At 40.4% G+C, this 14,777-nt stretch overlaps 1 protein-coding gene across 1 annotated transcript in view; it reads right to left on the bottom strand.

The window, feature by feature from the left end:
* Positions 1-14,777, bottom strand: part of Brip1 (BRCA1 interacting DNA helicase 1) — a 124,562-nt gene that overhangs the window by 12,271 nt on the left and 97,514 nt on the right. The window contains 2 exon segments of the mRNA XM_075991226.1: positions 891-973; positions 4,135-4,247. Of these exon segments, the coding sequence (XP_075847341.1) occupies positions 891-973; positions 4,135-4,247 (196 nt within the window).

Raw genomic sequence — 14,777 nt, 5'->3', positions numbered from 1 at the left:
AGAAAGTCCAACTACACTGGAGAAGCACTGTTCTAAACATTCTCTCTACCCTAGAAGCGCAAAGGTTTCTGGACCAGATATGCCAGCCTCCGTCTTCCTTAAGTGTATGTAAGCAGTAAGAACTGCTGGAAAGTACTCAAGCCAGCCAAGTACCAAGAGGCAGGGCCCAGCCAATGAGCACAGAAGAGATTCAGACCAACTGAGCCAGCTGGAAAAGACATTCTCCAGTCTGCTGAGCTGCCGGCAGGCTGTGCAGTGTGCTCCAGGTTTCCAGGTTTGTGTACAAACCATAGAAGAAAAAAAATAAGGGGATACCTTCAAAAGATTGATCTTCATAAATATCTGCTGGCCTAGAACTTGCATATGATCCAGTGGCTTCATTCTTAAATATGATAAACTGTCCAGCCACCATGTTCACTGTAGTCCCCAGGATCCAACAAGCAGAAACAACCAAAATACCCACTTGGAGATGAACAGAGAAATACACCCTGCACAGACTGCATTATTCAGCTACAGACAATAAGGAAGTCCTGTTGGGTATTTCAAGATGGATTAACCTTAAGGATAGCATACTAAGTGAAACACAACAGTCACAGAAGGCCAGACACTGCATGACTCAACTTTGCAGGCATCATCGACGTTGCTGGACTCAAGGGGAAACAGCGGTTGCCACTGTATGGGGGAGGACAAAATGGAGAACTGATGGCCCATCAGTGTAAAGTTTCAGGTACTAAGACTATAAGTTCTACAGACCTAATGTAAAATAATGTTGACGGCAGCATTATATTAGACACAATTATATTGCACAAATAGGTTGATCTCATGTGGCTTTTATCACTAAGGAAAAACAAAGCCTATTAGCAATTTTTACTCTGAACTGAGAATCTTACCTGATGTATAGCGATCTCGATTGCCATTAAAACGATCATCCACTAGAATAAGAGCTCCCCAGTCATTTTTGTGTCGAATACACCTACAAAAAAGTGGAAAATAAAGTGTGTATGAAACACTGAAAATAAAGCAAGATTTCCAGAGGGACAGTTTAAAAAAATGGTGTATCAGCTGTGATTGCTGTGCCCAATTCGCCTGTTAAGTCATTTAGTCATTCAACTGGTTTCCAGTATTAAAAACGTGACGACATCTCTGTCTGCCGTTCCTTCTCTTCTCTCTCTGGAGTGTGGCGTTTTTACTCCTTCGCTGAGATGGGATTTTAAGGCAGCGGCAACAATTATATGTTCAACTTTTACAGTTTAAACTTTTTAATTTCATATGACATTCTTCTTGGACATTATTTTACAGTAAGGTAGTTTCCAGGACAACAGATCACATAACGTAAGGCAGAGCAGGACAAAGTTATATACTGTCATTATTACAGAAGGGTGTTGAAAATCAATAGGAAGTCAGGGAAATCTATTTTGGGTTCATTTTGCATTTAAAGTGGGTTTTGGTAGAGAGGCATTTAAATTAATAAAACATTAAAGAGAAAAAAAGGGTCCACCTTTTCCTTTTCCATTGTTTTTACTGCCTTGCTCAAATGAATCATGCTTACTTGAGAAATGATACCATACTACAAGTGAAGTAGATGGTGAAAAAACTCTTGTGTCTTGGCTGTAAAACCATCTGGTGTGCTTCTGAAGGCTGTTATTATATTCCACAGACCTTACTACTCCAGATAATTATAATGCCCATGCAGTCTTTAAAAAAGATGACAATGAGGGGCTGGGTAAGTAAACTTATGGGGCAAGCATGAGATCCTAAGTTCAGATCCCCAGAACCTACAGAAAAGCCAGGGTGATAGCATACTCCTGCATCCCAGTGCTGAGGGGCAGAACCAGGTAGATCCTGGGGTTCTCTGGCTCATCCGTCTGGCTAACTTTAAGTGCCACATTCAGAGAAATAACCTGTAGGCAGAGACTGCTTGTTTGTTCCTGGCCGTCCAGACCAGAAATAATCACACAGAAATTGTGTTAATCACAACATTATTTGGCCAATAGCTTAGGCTTCTTATTAATTAACTCTTACATCTTAAATCAACCCATTCCTATTATTTTATATTTTACCACGAGGCTCGTGGTTTACTGGTAAGATTCCCAGGCATCTGTCTCCTTCAATGGCTACATAGCATCTCCTTGACTCTGCCTACTTTCTCCCAGCATTCAGTTTAGATTTCCTGTCTATCTCTATTCTGTCCTGTCATGGGCCCAAGAGCTTCTTTATTAATCAATAAAAGCAACACATATACAGAAGGATTTCCCACCCCAATAACCCATACAGACTCCACACCACTCCCCCACATGCCTGCAAGACATTAAAACAACTGATTGGCTTCTGTTTACTTCAGTTTTCTGCATGTGTCTTTCATAAGAGTGCTTCAAATTATAATAATTTTTTTTTTGCTTTTGTTTTTGTTTTGTTGAGACAGGGTTTCTCTCTCTGTGTACCTTTGTAGCCTGTCCTGGTACTCGTTCTGTAGAGCAGGCTGGCCTTGAACTCACAGAGATTCTCCTTCCTCTGACTCCCAACTGCTGGGATTAAAGGCATGCGCCACCACTGCCTGACTGTAAACACCTTTATATCAATTAGCACTCATAATAAAAAACATTCATTTCATTGTTATTTTTTCATTAAAAACTTTATTATAAAAAAGTTCTTTGCGACAAATTTCCCTTTGCTGACAGTGTCCCTGAAAATCAATAAGCGACAATACAATCAATAAAATACCAAAGGCACAGCACTGTGTGTTGATACTTCAAACGCATGACTTCTGTGGAACTTTGAAAAAACACGTTTTGAAGCTATAGAAGTTAGTTGACAATGTAGAACGTGGCAATGCAGCAAAGCTTACATTTTCCACCATTTGCCAAGCAATTCTGAAGCATGAATGTCAAGCTGAGACATAGGAAGTTGCTGAGGATGCAAGTATATACATATATGGGAAGGGACACAAATATATGAACAAGCTATTACCTGATGATAAAACACATGCTACAATAGAGATAATATACACAATCTCCTGGGTTTACTAGGGTCTAAACAGCTCTGGGGGAAAAGATGGAAGGCATCCACATAGGACATGACTTCACAGGTTGTAACCACTACTATGCTGTATGAATGGCATGGAAGCTCATGTTCCAAGGCAGAAAGGCACGACAGAATATGGAAGGCTTCATGGTGAAAATATTAGTGGACAGAGGCAGGAAATATAGATGGAAAGCAAGCCTGTGGTTTTAAAAGTGTAGGTGGGGCCAAGGGTCATTTAATAACTATCTGACCTTAGCCAGGTAATTTACTTTCAGATTAACCAGTTTGAAAACAAAACAAGAAAATTAAATTATGAGGTTCCAACTTGCATTGCTATTAGGTATTATCAACTGAAGAACCAAACGTGCTAATATGTGGAGTTTATAAATCATAACAAATTTGTACGTCACAAGTTTTCTTGAAGCTCAATGTGTTACTTATATTAATATAAAAATCAATGAAGGTAAGAATACTTAATTTTCTAAAAATAAGTATAACAAATAAAAGTCAAGAATTTAAAAATATATATTCAAGATTTTCTAAAAACTATTAGCTGAATATTATACTTCAAACAGAAACAGGCAGTGAGAATGAAATGCTCAAGAAAAACAGGCAGTGTATTTGGGGGGCAAGGAAAATGGGATGTCAGACAGAAAAGACAGCAAGATAACAACAGCTCAACAATGTAATTGAAGAAAACAACAAAAACTTAAAATTAAACTTAAAAAATTATTTCTGAGATGACAACTTAAAAAGTTATCCCACAGCTTGGAATAACGATGGTAGTGGTGTTAGTAGTAACAACTGGTAAGTGCACGCCACAGCTCTCAACTCACACTTCTGACATCTATGAAAAACATACTTTCCTGGAGTTCAAACTAAATAAAATTTTACCACATCCATTTTTTTTTTCCTTTTTGAGACAGAATTTCTCTGTGTAGCCCTGGCTGTCCTGGAACTCAGAGATCCAGCTGCTTCTCCCTCCTGAGTGCTAGGATTGAAGGCATGCACCACTACTGCCTAGCTTTCCACACTGATTTTTAAAAGTGGCAAACATTATTGTTTCTTCTTGGGCACAGGCAAAACTGTAACACTGTAATTGACTTTACTCACCTGCCCAGAGCCTGGTTTAAGGCTCTGTATGCTTGAATTTCATACCACTGACGGCCAGGCAAAAGGCCTCTCAGTTTTGAGTGGTGGTCATTATATTGTCGCTTTAGTTCAACCTAATGGTTTAAACATAAAAAAGTAGTGGATAAGTAAAGCTTATTTTAAACATCATGTGAATAGCTAACATTTAAAATTTTATGTAGAGTAAGTATTTTTTTCAGTTCTGAGTTTTTTCAGCTCATTCAAGTCCTAATCATTCTTACTCATTTTCCTCACAGCTCTCAGGAATCTAATTATTTGTGTGAGAACATTTCCACACAACAAAATCCACACGTTCTCAGTGCGTAAAGTAAGTCCTAGCAAATGCACAGCCTGCAAGCATCAGGTAATGACAATACGAATCATTTCCAACACTGGTATCTTCTCAGTCGGTTGTCTTCCTAAACTTCTGGCTGTGGCAGCCACAGACTTGCTTATGTTGCCTTTTCTGAAATTTTAAGTAAATGTTCTTAGACATTCTGCACTCATTTTTGTCTATACTGACTACACAGCATATTTGGGAATTCATATTAAAGTAAATGTAACACATACGTCTTCCATTTATTTATATGTGAAATGTGTATGTGTGGTTTGAATAAGAATAGCTCCTGTAAGGTTCATATTTGAATGCTTTCTCACCAGGGAGTGGAACTATTTGAAAGGTTTAGAAGGATCAGGAGGTATGGCCTTGTTGGAGGAACTATATCACTATGGGTGGGCTCTGAGGTTTCAAAAGCCCGTACCACGCTTGAGGATCAGGATGTAACTCTCAGCTACTTCTCCAGTATCATGGTGGCTGCCATGACGATAATGGACTAAGCCTCTGAAACTACAAGTAAGTCCCCAGTTAAATGTTTCTTTTTAAAAGGTCACGGTCTCTTCACATCAATAGAACAGTGACACACACACACACACTCTCTCTCTCTCTCTCTCTTTTCTCTCTCTCTCTCTCTCTCTCTCTCTCTCTCTCTCTCTCTCTCTCTCACACACACACACACACACACACACAGAGACACACACACACACACACACTATCTCACTTTGTTTTTTCCAGTTTCATGATCCTTGCTTTTTGAATGGAATGGTTATCCATTTTTTTTTTTTTTTTTTGGTTTTTCGAGACAGGGTTTCTCTGTGGTTTTGGAGCCTGTCCTGGAACTAGCTCTTGTAGACCAGGCTGGTCTCGAACTCACAGAGATCCGCCTGCCTCTGCCTCTCGAGTGCTGGGATTAAAGGCATGCGCCACCACCGCCCGGCGGTTATCCGTTTTATATTCAATAAAGTTATTGTTAAAATCAGGTTTAAGATTACCATACTGCCATTTTTCCCTACTGTCTCATCTACAATTCAATTTTTTTTTATAAAAAAAAATTTTCTCGAGAGGCCACAGGCCCTGCCATTATAATGACCCAGTGTGTAAAGGAGAGATGGGAGAAAAAGAGATGTCTAGGCCCAACCACCATGTCTGGGACCGTAGCCCTACTAGAGTAGGAGTCTGTGTCGATGTTCAAGTGTCAGGCGAGTTGGTCCCACCCCTCACCAGGGCTGCTGGAGAGCTGGCCTGGATGCTGTGAGCATGGGAGAGCTGGCCCTGCCCTCTCCTGGGCATTTCGAGAGAGCTGGCCTAGGTGGCACGGGTATAGGAGAGCTAGCGGGCTACCATCCAAGCCCACATCCAGGGTTTTGAGCTGGTCTACCCCCAAATCTACCCCACTTGCTGGAGCACATGAAGGGGTTGGTCCTGCGGAATCAAAGTTGCATGATCTCCATGACTCAGGGTAACAGCAGGAAATCCGAGGGGAGCCTCGGTGAGGGCCAGTACCAGTGGTATAGCAGAAGCCAGAGTCTTCAAACTAGACCAATGACACATTGCAATGAACACTTGAAAACAAAGCTGCTTCCATTTATTTTTTATTTTATGTAGATGATTGTAGTATCCTCAGAGGCCATAAGAAGGCATTCAGTCCTGGAACTAGAGTTACAGATGGTTGTAAAACACCCTGTCAGTGCTGGGAACAGAACCCAGGTCCTCTGGAAGAAACTCCTGAGCCATTTCTCCAGCCTCTGGTGTTTCCACTTTGTCCTTTAGGGATTGCTCTAGAGTTTACAACACACATCTTAACAACACAATTCACCTAAGATAGTATGATGCCACTTCACAAATGGCATAAGAACATACTACAACTTTCCTTTTCATGTGTTTTATGCCATTTTAATTTTACAAATACTATATATATATATATATATATATATATATATATACACACACACACACACATATATATATATGGGTTGGGTGGGTGAGGAAGTGAGAACTGGGATTGCTATGTAAAATGAAAAAAGAGTTTGCTTTCTTTCTTAAAAAATAAAAACAAAAAACCATAACACATTCTTCTTATGCTTTTAAACAATACCATATATTTAAACTATTTTTAAATTTTAGGATATGTTTTGGTTTATATCAAAGCAAAAAATAGTACAGAAATTTCATATGCTTTGTACTAAATTTCCCCCAATGTTAACAAGCTATATTACTACGGTACATACTTCAAATTCAGAAACAAGCACCAGAATATTAATATATGAGCTTTACTCAAATTTTCACCTTCCTGGCAATAAATATCCTGTTTTTCTACCATGTAATTATTTTCTCACAGCTTAGTAGTTTCTGGCACTTCTTGTTCCAAATCACAACAAAGCAGAATGTCATGTGGGTGAAGATGCCAGGAGGAAATTTATGACTGTGTGTGCTAGACTATTCTCAAAAGGATTCTGCCCCTGAGTGGCAGCACACATCTTTAATCCCAGCACTAGGGGGGCAGGGGCAGACTGTGAGCTCCTCGTCAATCAGATTACTCTGTGAGACTCTGACCCTAGAGAGAGAGAGAGAGAGAGAGAGAGAGAGAGAGAGAGAGAGGTGGAGGTTAATGACACAAGGTCCTTCAACAGGTAGCCCAGGCTGCCTCAACTCCATCTTTTTTTGCCTTAGCCTCGAGTACTGGGATTAGAATGACATCTTCATTTTTGAGGGAAGAATTCCAAGCTGACATGTTTTTCTTTCAGTGTGTCACGGTAGCACTAGATTATTCTGACTGGCACGGGTTTAGAGAGAGGTCTGCTACTGTTCTTGTCCTCTGTATGTCGTCTTGTTTTTTTCTGACTTTGTAGGGAATGGCGGTGCACCTGTCTGTATCTTCTGCATGAGTGCAGGCCTAGAGGACCAGTGGCTTTATGGTTTCCTTTACATTTGGAAAACTTCTAACCGTTACTATAATTCTGCTTCCACACTCACTCTTCCTGGACTTTAACTTTTACAGATGGCACCTAACTGGCCCAGTACATTTTTATCCCAATACATTTTCCCATATCTGGATATGGCATGGAAGCACTTAAAATTTTTTTTTTAAATTTCTCTTGTTATCATGGTCAGACTTTTCTCCATCCTTTTTGACTATATGAAACATAAAACATAAGATATTTTAATGTCCTTATCTGCTGACTTTACCATGTCATTTATGGTTTTGCTTCTAGTGATACATTTTCCCTACACTAGAGGCTGTATTTTTCTCTGTAGCCTGATAATTTCTGATTGGATCCTAGACACAGTGACAGTACACCAAAGGGTCTGCTAATTTTTCATTGGATATTAGACATGGTGATAATACACCAAAGCGTCTGCTAATTTATGATTGGGTCCTAGACACGGTGACTAGTAACCAATGGTTGTTTGCTTTTGCCACAGTAATTTCAGTAGTGCTATGTTTTCCTAGGTTGAGATAGGTGACTTGGAACCAGCTGACCCTTGAGGCTTGTTTTCAAAAGCAACAAGAACAGCTCCAGAGCAGCCTGCAGTCTAGGGCTAAAATTTATTTCAAGAAAAAAAAGAGAAACTTTTTTATGACCAATGCCCCATGTATTAAGAGCTGCCCTCTACCCTATGGCTAGCGAGAGCACAAAGCAATCCCAGCATTATAAGGTTGAGGAGTTGCCTGCCTACTCCTTCCCTGACTTCAGGAGGGTCCACTCATGTCTGTGCTAATCGCTATTCATTTAATGGTTCAAGGTGGTTCCTTTGCAGATACGCGACGCTTTCTCCCTGCACGGTTCCATCTTCTCTGGTACTGTGCCTTGCAAATTCTCACTGCAATGAAACCTTTCACAGCAGTGAGATTACTAGGCTCTGGCTCTATTCTTTCTGCACTCTGTGCTGCGGCCTGGTACTGCGGGGCTTCGTCTAGACAGGGTTTCTCTGGGTAGCCTTGGTTGCCCTGGAACTCATGGAGATTGGCCTGCCTCTGTCTCCAAGGTGCTGTGGCTGAAGGCACAGTGTTGGGTATCTAAAAACAGTGTTTCATCGTGACATTTGCTTTTCTAGTTCTTGTAAGAAGGTGGGCATATCTGGTGTGTTATTCCCTGGAAACTGAGTTTTCTATTAAAATTTGAGGAAAACTTTGCCTGTACACTAAGAGAACTGTTTAATATGCTTCCATTATGAAACACTGCCAGTGTCTTGCCCACCTCGCACACCATTTGCATATGTTTTACAGTCACCTGCACAGGGTGATGGGTAACTCTGCCACTTTAATTCTTCTCACCTGCAAACGCAGATACTCTGGTTAGAAGAGTTATTAAGCGTTTAAGTAAGTCTTTATAGAATAGCAATTCAGACTTGGTTCGTGTATCATTAGGGGCTTGAAAGAAGCCAGATGTCTGCAGTGTACAAGTTTCACATTGCCAGAGTCCAGAGCTTTTACCCCACTGCACATCATCAACAACACACTCATTTCTTTCTGTTTTCCCCCCAAGACAAGGTTTCTCTGTGTAGCTCTGGCTGTCCTGAACTCACTCTGTAGACCAGGCTGGCCTCAAATTCAGAGATCCGTCTACCTTTGGCTGCCACAAGTCCTGGGATTAAAGGCGTGTGCCACCACCGCCTGGCTACATTAATTTCTAAGTTAAAATGCTAGGAAAGTTTTATTATATAGGATAAAATAACCCCAAAGTTAATAGTAAAAAACGTATGCAATAGTGACTGATGTGTTCAGTTAGATCTTTAAACAAACACTCATTTAAACACTGTGGTGCTGATCTACCAACACAGGACCTAATAAATCAAACACTGGATTACAGAACAGAATCTGGATACAGATCACTGTTTATTTGGCATAAGGGGGAATTTTAAATCAGTGGGAAAAGGATAAACTATTAAATACTATTAGGGACAACTTTTGGAAAAGCAAGGAAACATGTAATAGAGTTGTATCTCCTTATATCATTTAAAACACAGATATATTTAAGGCACTTTAAAAAACTTGCTTTCTTAAGAAAATTATTTATAATTCCAATAAGGGAAAGACCATCCCAACTTGAGCAAGCCTACAAAACAAAGGTCACGGAGGAAGCCTTAACCAGCTGAACAATCTTGCCAGCTCCTAGTTAAAGGTCTGGTAGTGAGTGTTCAGGGTGACTCACACATGGCTTGCCAGACAGCACCTAGCTCAGGCTAAGAATAGGAAAGACACATGAATGGTCAAAGAACACTTGGGGGTGCTGTAATTGCCAGACTGGTGATAGCTGTAATTACAGGTTTAATCCCTGACAGCCATCTGATACATCAAAAATGCCATTTGCCATGTTAGCAATAAAGGCTATTCAAAGTAATGCCCATTCTAAATCAACCCCAAAGACTTAAATCAAATGGACAAGGCCCAAGACAGTTTAAAGATCGAGTATTTTTCTGAGAACTCAGTAACAAATCATTAAACCACATTCACACAAGTTCATGATGATCAGATGCTAATTAAATTGCCTATAAAAACAAAAATCAATATCCCACAGAAGAGAATAGGACTTAAAATCTCTATAATATACTATCTATAATGTCTAGTATACAATTAAAATTTACTAACAAGTTGGGCAGTGGTGGTGCATGCCTTTAATCCCAGCACTAGGGAGGCAGAGGCAGGAAGATGTCTGGGAGTTTGAGGCCAGCCTGGTCTATACAACGAGTTCCAGGACAGGCCCCAAAAGCTACAGGGAAACCCTGTCTCGGAAAACAAAACAAAAAACTGACTAACAGAACATGACACACATTAGGGAAGGGGAAATATAGCAGTCAACAGCAGTGGAAAAGCACCAGGGCAGAGTCAAGGACTTTAAAGTAAACATTGAAAACCTATTTAAGTAACATAAAAACACATAGTTTGGGAGGATGGTGGCTCAGTGGTTAAAATCACTTACTGTTCTTCCAGAGAACCTGGGCTCAGCTTCCAGCACCCACATCAGGTGGCTCACAACCTCCTGTAAGTCCAATTGCAGGAGATCTGACCCCTCTGACTCCAGCAGCACCTGCATACAAGTGGTTCAAATAAACCTACACAGGAATGCACGCCTGGGCATGCACACTCACAAATACACTCACAAATACACACACACACACACACACACACACACACACACACAGAAGTAAATCTTTTTTAAAATGATATTTTAATGAATAAACTCTAGATAATCTTGGCAGAGAAGTGAAAAATTATTTTATTTTAAAATGTATGTGTGTGTATGTGTTGTGATCCAGCTGCCCTCACTCCCCGCCTGACAATGGAACTTCCTTATGGTCTGTAATTGACAAGAACGTTTGTGTTCTTTCTGGCCAGTGGTTTTCCACAGAAACAGTAGGCTTTAGGTCAGGACAAAATAAAGGTTGCTGTTCTTCCACTTGAAGAGAAGACTCTGTGTCTCAATCCCAGCACCCCCTGCCAGTCTTGGCGTCCAGGCCGCGCCGTGTATGTGTGTATATGGTGTATATGTTGCAAACATGAATATATAGGTTTGCACGCCCATATGCACAGACCACAGCAAGAATTCAAGAGTCTTCCTCTATTATTCTATGCATCATTGTGATAGGGTCTCTGACTGAAGTGAAGCTTGCCATTTAGGCAAGGGATCTGCCTGTTTCAACCCCCCCAATGCTGAGATTACAGGCATCTGTGTCCATGCCCCGCTTTTTAGATGGATCCTGGAGATTCAAACTCAGGTCCCCCTGCTTGCAGAACAAGCATCTTACCCAATGCACCATCTCCTCAACCCTGGAGGTGGACATTTTACAAATTCAAATGGGAATGGTATAACTGAAAAATAAAGTCACATAAAGGATTTCACCGAATGGGTTTAGCGGCTGAGAGTGGAAGGCAGAAGCACAAGTGTGTGACCAGAAGAGGCAATCAGCAGAAAGCACACCAAAGAGCAAATTACATACGTGCACAACAAAAAGGACACTTGTGTAAGAGAATCTATGCATACAGAAGCATTCAGTGACAGTCTAAGCAAACCAGAGTTAAAATAGTACTGATGCATTGACTATAATACACCAAGGGCTGGCAGAGGGCAGCTCAGTGTGGAGCGCTTAGCTGGCATGTGTGAGGCTCTTGGTTCAATTCCTAGTACTATTAACACACTCTGCCATGTGCCTCATAAGCCTCTGCTGTCAGCCCAAGAATGAACTGCTTTTTTACACAACAAAGAAGTTCTTCTTTAAAACTATTCAAGTTTATAATATTCTAGCGGACAGTTGTCTCTCCATGCTGATAGGTCCTAAGTGAAGTCAACCAACCACTGATGGGAAATATCTAGAGCAAAGCAAAAGCACCCTGGGCTATCCTGAAGACATACAACCTTTCGTCATTCTTCCCTAGTCCTGCAGTAAAACAACTATAGAGCATTTACAGTGTACTAGGTATTGTGAATAATTTAGAGATGATTTAAAGTACACAGGAGAACAGGCATAGGTCAGATCCAACACTATACTATTAAGGAACTTAGCATCTGCGCATGTTCTTTTCTCCCTGTTTTCTGGAATCAATCTACCACAGATGCTGACAGGTGGCCGACTGTATTACAATCTCAAAATGTTTATACTAATTGAGTGGGGGGAAAAGGAGCTAGTCTGAAGTAGCTCTTAAGGATGCTGCAGAAATGCAATAAAAATTAAGACCATTTAAAGTATGAGAACTGAAACAGTGCAGGAGAATTGAGGAGGCTGAAACACTGAATTCAGCGTAACATATGCAGTTTGGGCTGGGTGTAAGCCATTATGCTAGGTAACAGGGATGCAAAGGTAATAAACAGAAAAGACACCACACACAAACAGCTACCAAACAAAGATGTGAAGATGTTAATGTCAGCCGGGAAGTGATGGCACATGCCTTTAATCCCAGCACTCGGGAGGCAGAGATAGGCGGATCTCTGAGAGTTCGAAGTCAGCATGGCCTACAAGAGCTAGTTCCAGGACAGGTCAGGCTTTTACACAGAGAAATCCCGTCTTGGAGTAAAAAGAAAAAGATACTACGTTGACTAGAGTATATGGAAGTGAGGAAAGTTGAGAAAGGAAGATAATCCATGAATGTGGTATAAAAATAGTGAGGGCCTGCCCTGGAGAAGGAAAGGAAGAGAAAGAGGTCCAGTCTGAAACACAATGTCAACATACAAGACTGGAGTCACCAACTAGAAGTGAAGGAAAATGCCAAATGTCCTCTAACGTTCCAGCTAGAGAGAAGTACAGTAGGTACCCAGAGAAGGTAAGTATGTTTGAGGAAAAAGGTGAACTTGACTTAGCTTAGGTTAAACTTCTAAACAATAAGTAAAAGACAATGGTAAGCCAGGTACAGCCTGCACACCTGAAATCCAAGCGGGGGCTGCAGCAGAAGGATGACTAGGAACAGGGTGGCCTAGGAGTTGAAGGACAACCTGGCAGCGTAACAATATCCTGTCTCAAACAAACAAAAATGTAAAGAGAAAAAAAATGAAATAAAAATTGACATTAAGAAATAGATACTCAAAATTGGAAAATCTGGGAGTCAAAGTTCTTAGTATAAACTAACAGCATTCAGTGAGTTTCTGTAACAATCCATGCACAGTGCAATGACTGAGCGATAACAACAGACAATCGCACACAAGTCACCTAACAGTTGTACAAGGAAGACAGCACTTCATGTTAAAGATGAGAAAATTAGGAACGAAAAGACTGAAGTAGTGCTAGGGTTTGGATCAAATTCAGAGCAAGCTCTCTTACGCAGTGAAAGGCACCGAGCTGAACACTTGTACAGCTTTTCTGAATGACCCTAACTAACGTAATTAGGTCAGCCAAGTCTGTCGTGCTGTACTTTATATAGGAAAAGTACAGAAAGCTAAATGAAAAATGGTCTAGAATTTCATCAAATGTCTAATGACCATCAAGCATGAAAACCAATGCCCAATGTAAAATGACACACAGCATATGTGAAAAAGGCAGTTTCTCCTGCCAGCAAACAGTCGAAATGCTAAGTAAAGCAAAGGCTGGAAGGGATTAGCCGAAATGTCAGAAGACAGCCTTTCACTTTTACCTGCTCATCCTTATAAACATCCTCCTTCCCCAGGCATGCTTTCCAAACAGACAGTTTCCATCGAAGCAGCAGAAGGCCCAAGGCAAGCTCTGCCATCCAGTAACTGTCAGAGAGATTACTCTTTCATCTGTTTGGGAGGTCATGCCCACACTCACATCAGCTACACAGACAAATAACATTATACCTGTTGACCCATGCTTCTTCAGTGCCTAATGAGACAGACATTCTGCATTATGGATGTTAGCTGTGAATGTTTTTTCTAAGTTTTGACAGCAAGTAAATGCTATAAACTGAGCTCAAGTGTGGTTAGATCATCTACCATAACCTTTCAAATACTTTTTACAAACCTTCCCCCAAATAGAAAACTATAACCAGCTATGCTATCTGGAAGAAGTGTAAATCATTCACTCCCCATCCACAATAAACTGGTGTATGTATAATTTTGGAAGAGTGTGTAAACAGAAGTGAGTGAGAGGCTAGCCACTTTGTCTAAGGATGAAGATTGAAAGCCCACTTCGCATGTCTTCTAGTCATGGCTTAGAATAGTAAGAACTGTTGGCCAACATCTAAATATTTGGCTTTTTCATTGTTTTCCTCAACTTGATCAGTCATAAATAAGTAACCTGTTTATTATAGTTGAGAAAGTGTGCAACCCACCAGGGTCAGATGCTGCGTGGATTTATTAAAACATTATTATTATTATTATTATTTTACTGTTAACTAATTATTCATATCCAAAGGATTGTATCTCATATTGAAAAAGTTTCGTCACAATTTTCAACTTTACATTATTTTTCAGTTTTCTATCTCCTCCCAATGTTATTATTAATAAGTAGCCCCTGGGTAACAGTAATCATTTATGAGATTTTAGACATTTCTAAATTTTCATTTGTGTGTGTGTGTGTCCCTGCAGAGGCCAGAGGGAGCACCAGAGATATAGGTGGTTGTGCGCTACCAAAAGTGGGGGTGCTGGAGACTGAACTCTGGTATTCTGGAAGAACAGGACGTGCTCTTAAATGCTGAGTCATCTCTCCAGCTCCATTTTGTTAGTTTTGTAAGTAGTTTCTGAAGAAATAAATGTTTTGACAAAAATGCGCTAGAACTATAAATACCACCACCCCACATGAAAGACAGTAGATTTTATTCAAATTCATAAATATGTGTATTTCAGCAGTCTATGGCCTCCTGAAGCAACCAATTTAGGCAGGTTTTTTTTTTTCTTGTATG

Source organism: Microtus pennsylvanicus, chromosome 11, assembly GCF_037038515.1.
Source record: "Microtus pennsylvanicus isolate mMicPen1 chromosome 11, mMicPen1.hap1, whole genome shotgun sequence".
NCBI lineage: Eukaryota > Metazoa > Chordata > Mammalia > Rodentia > Cricetidae > Microtus > Microtus pennsylvanicus.
Note: the sequence above shows the minus strand (reverse complement) of the source record. Positions and strands in the feature narration are given on the sequence as shown.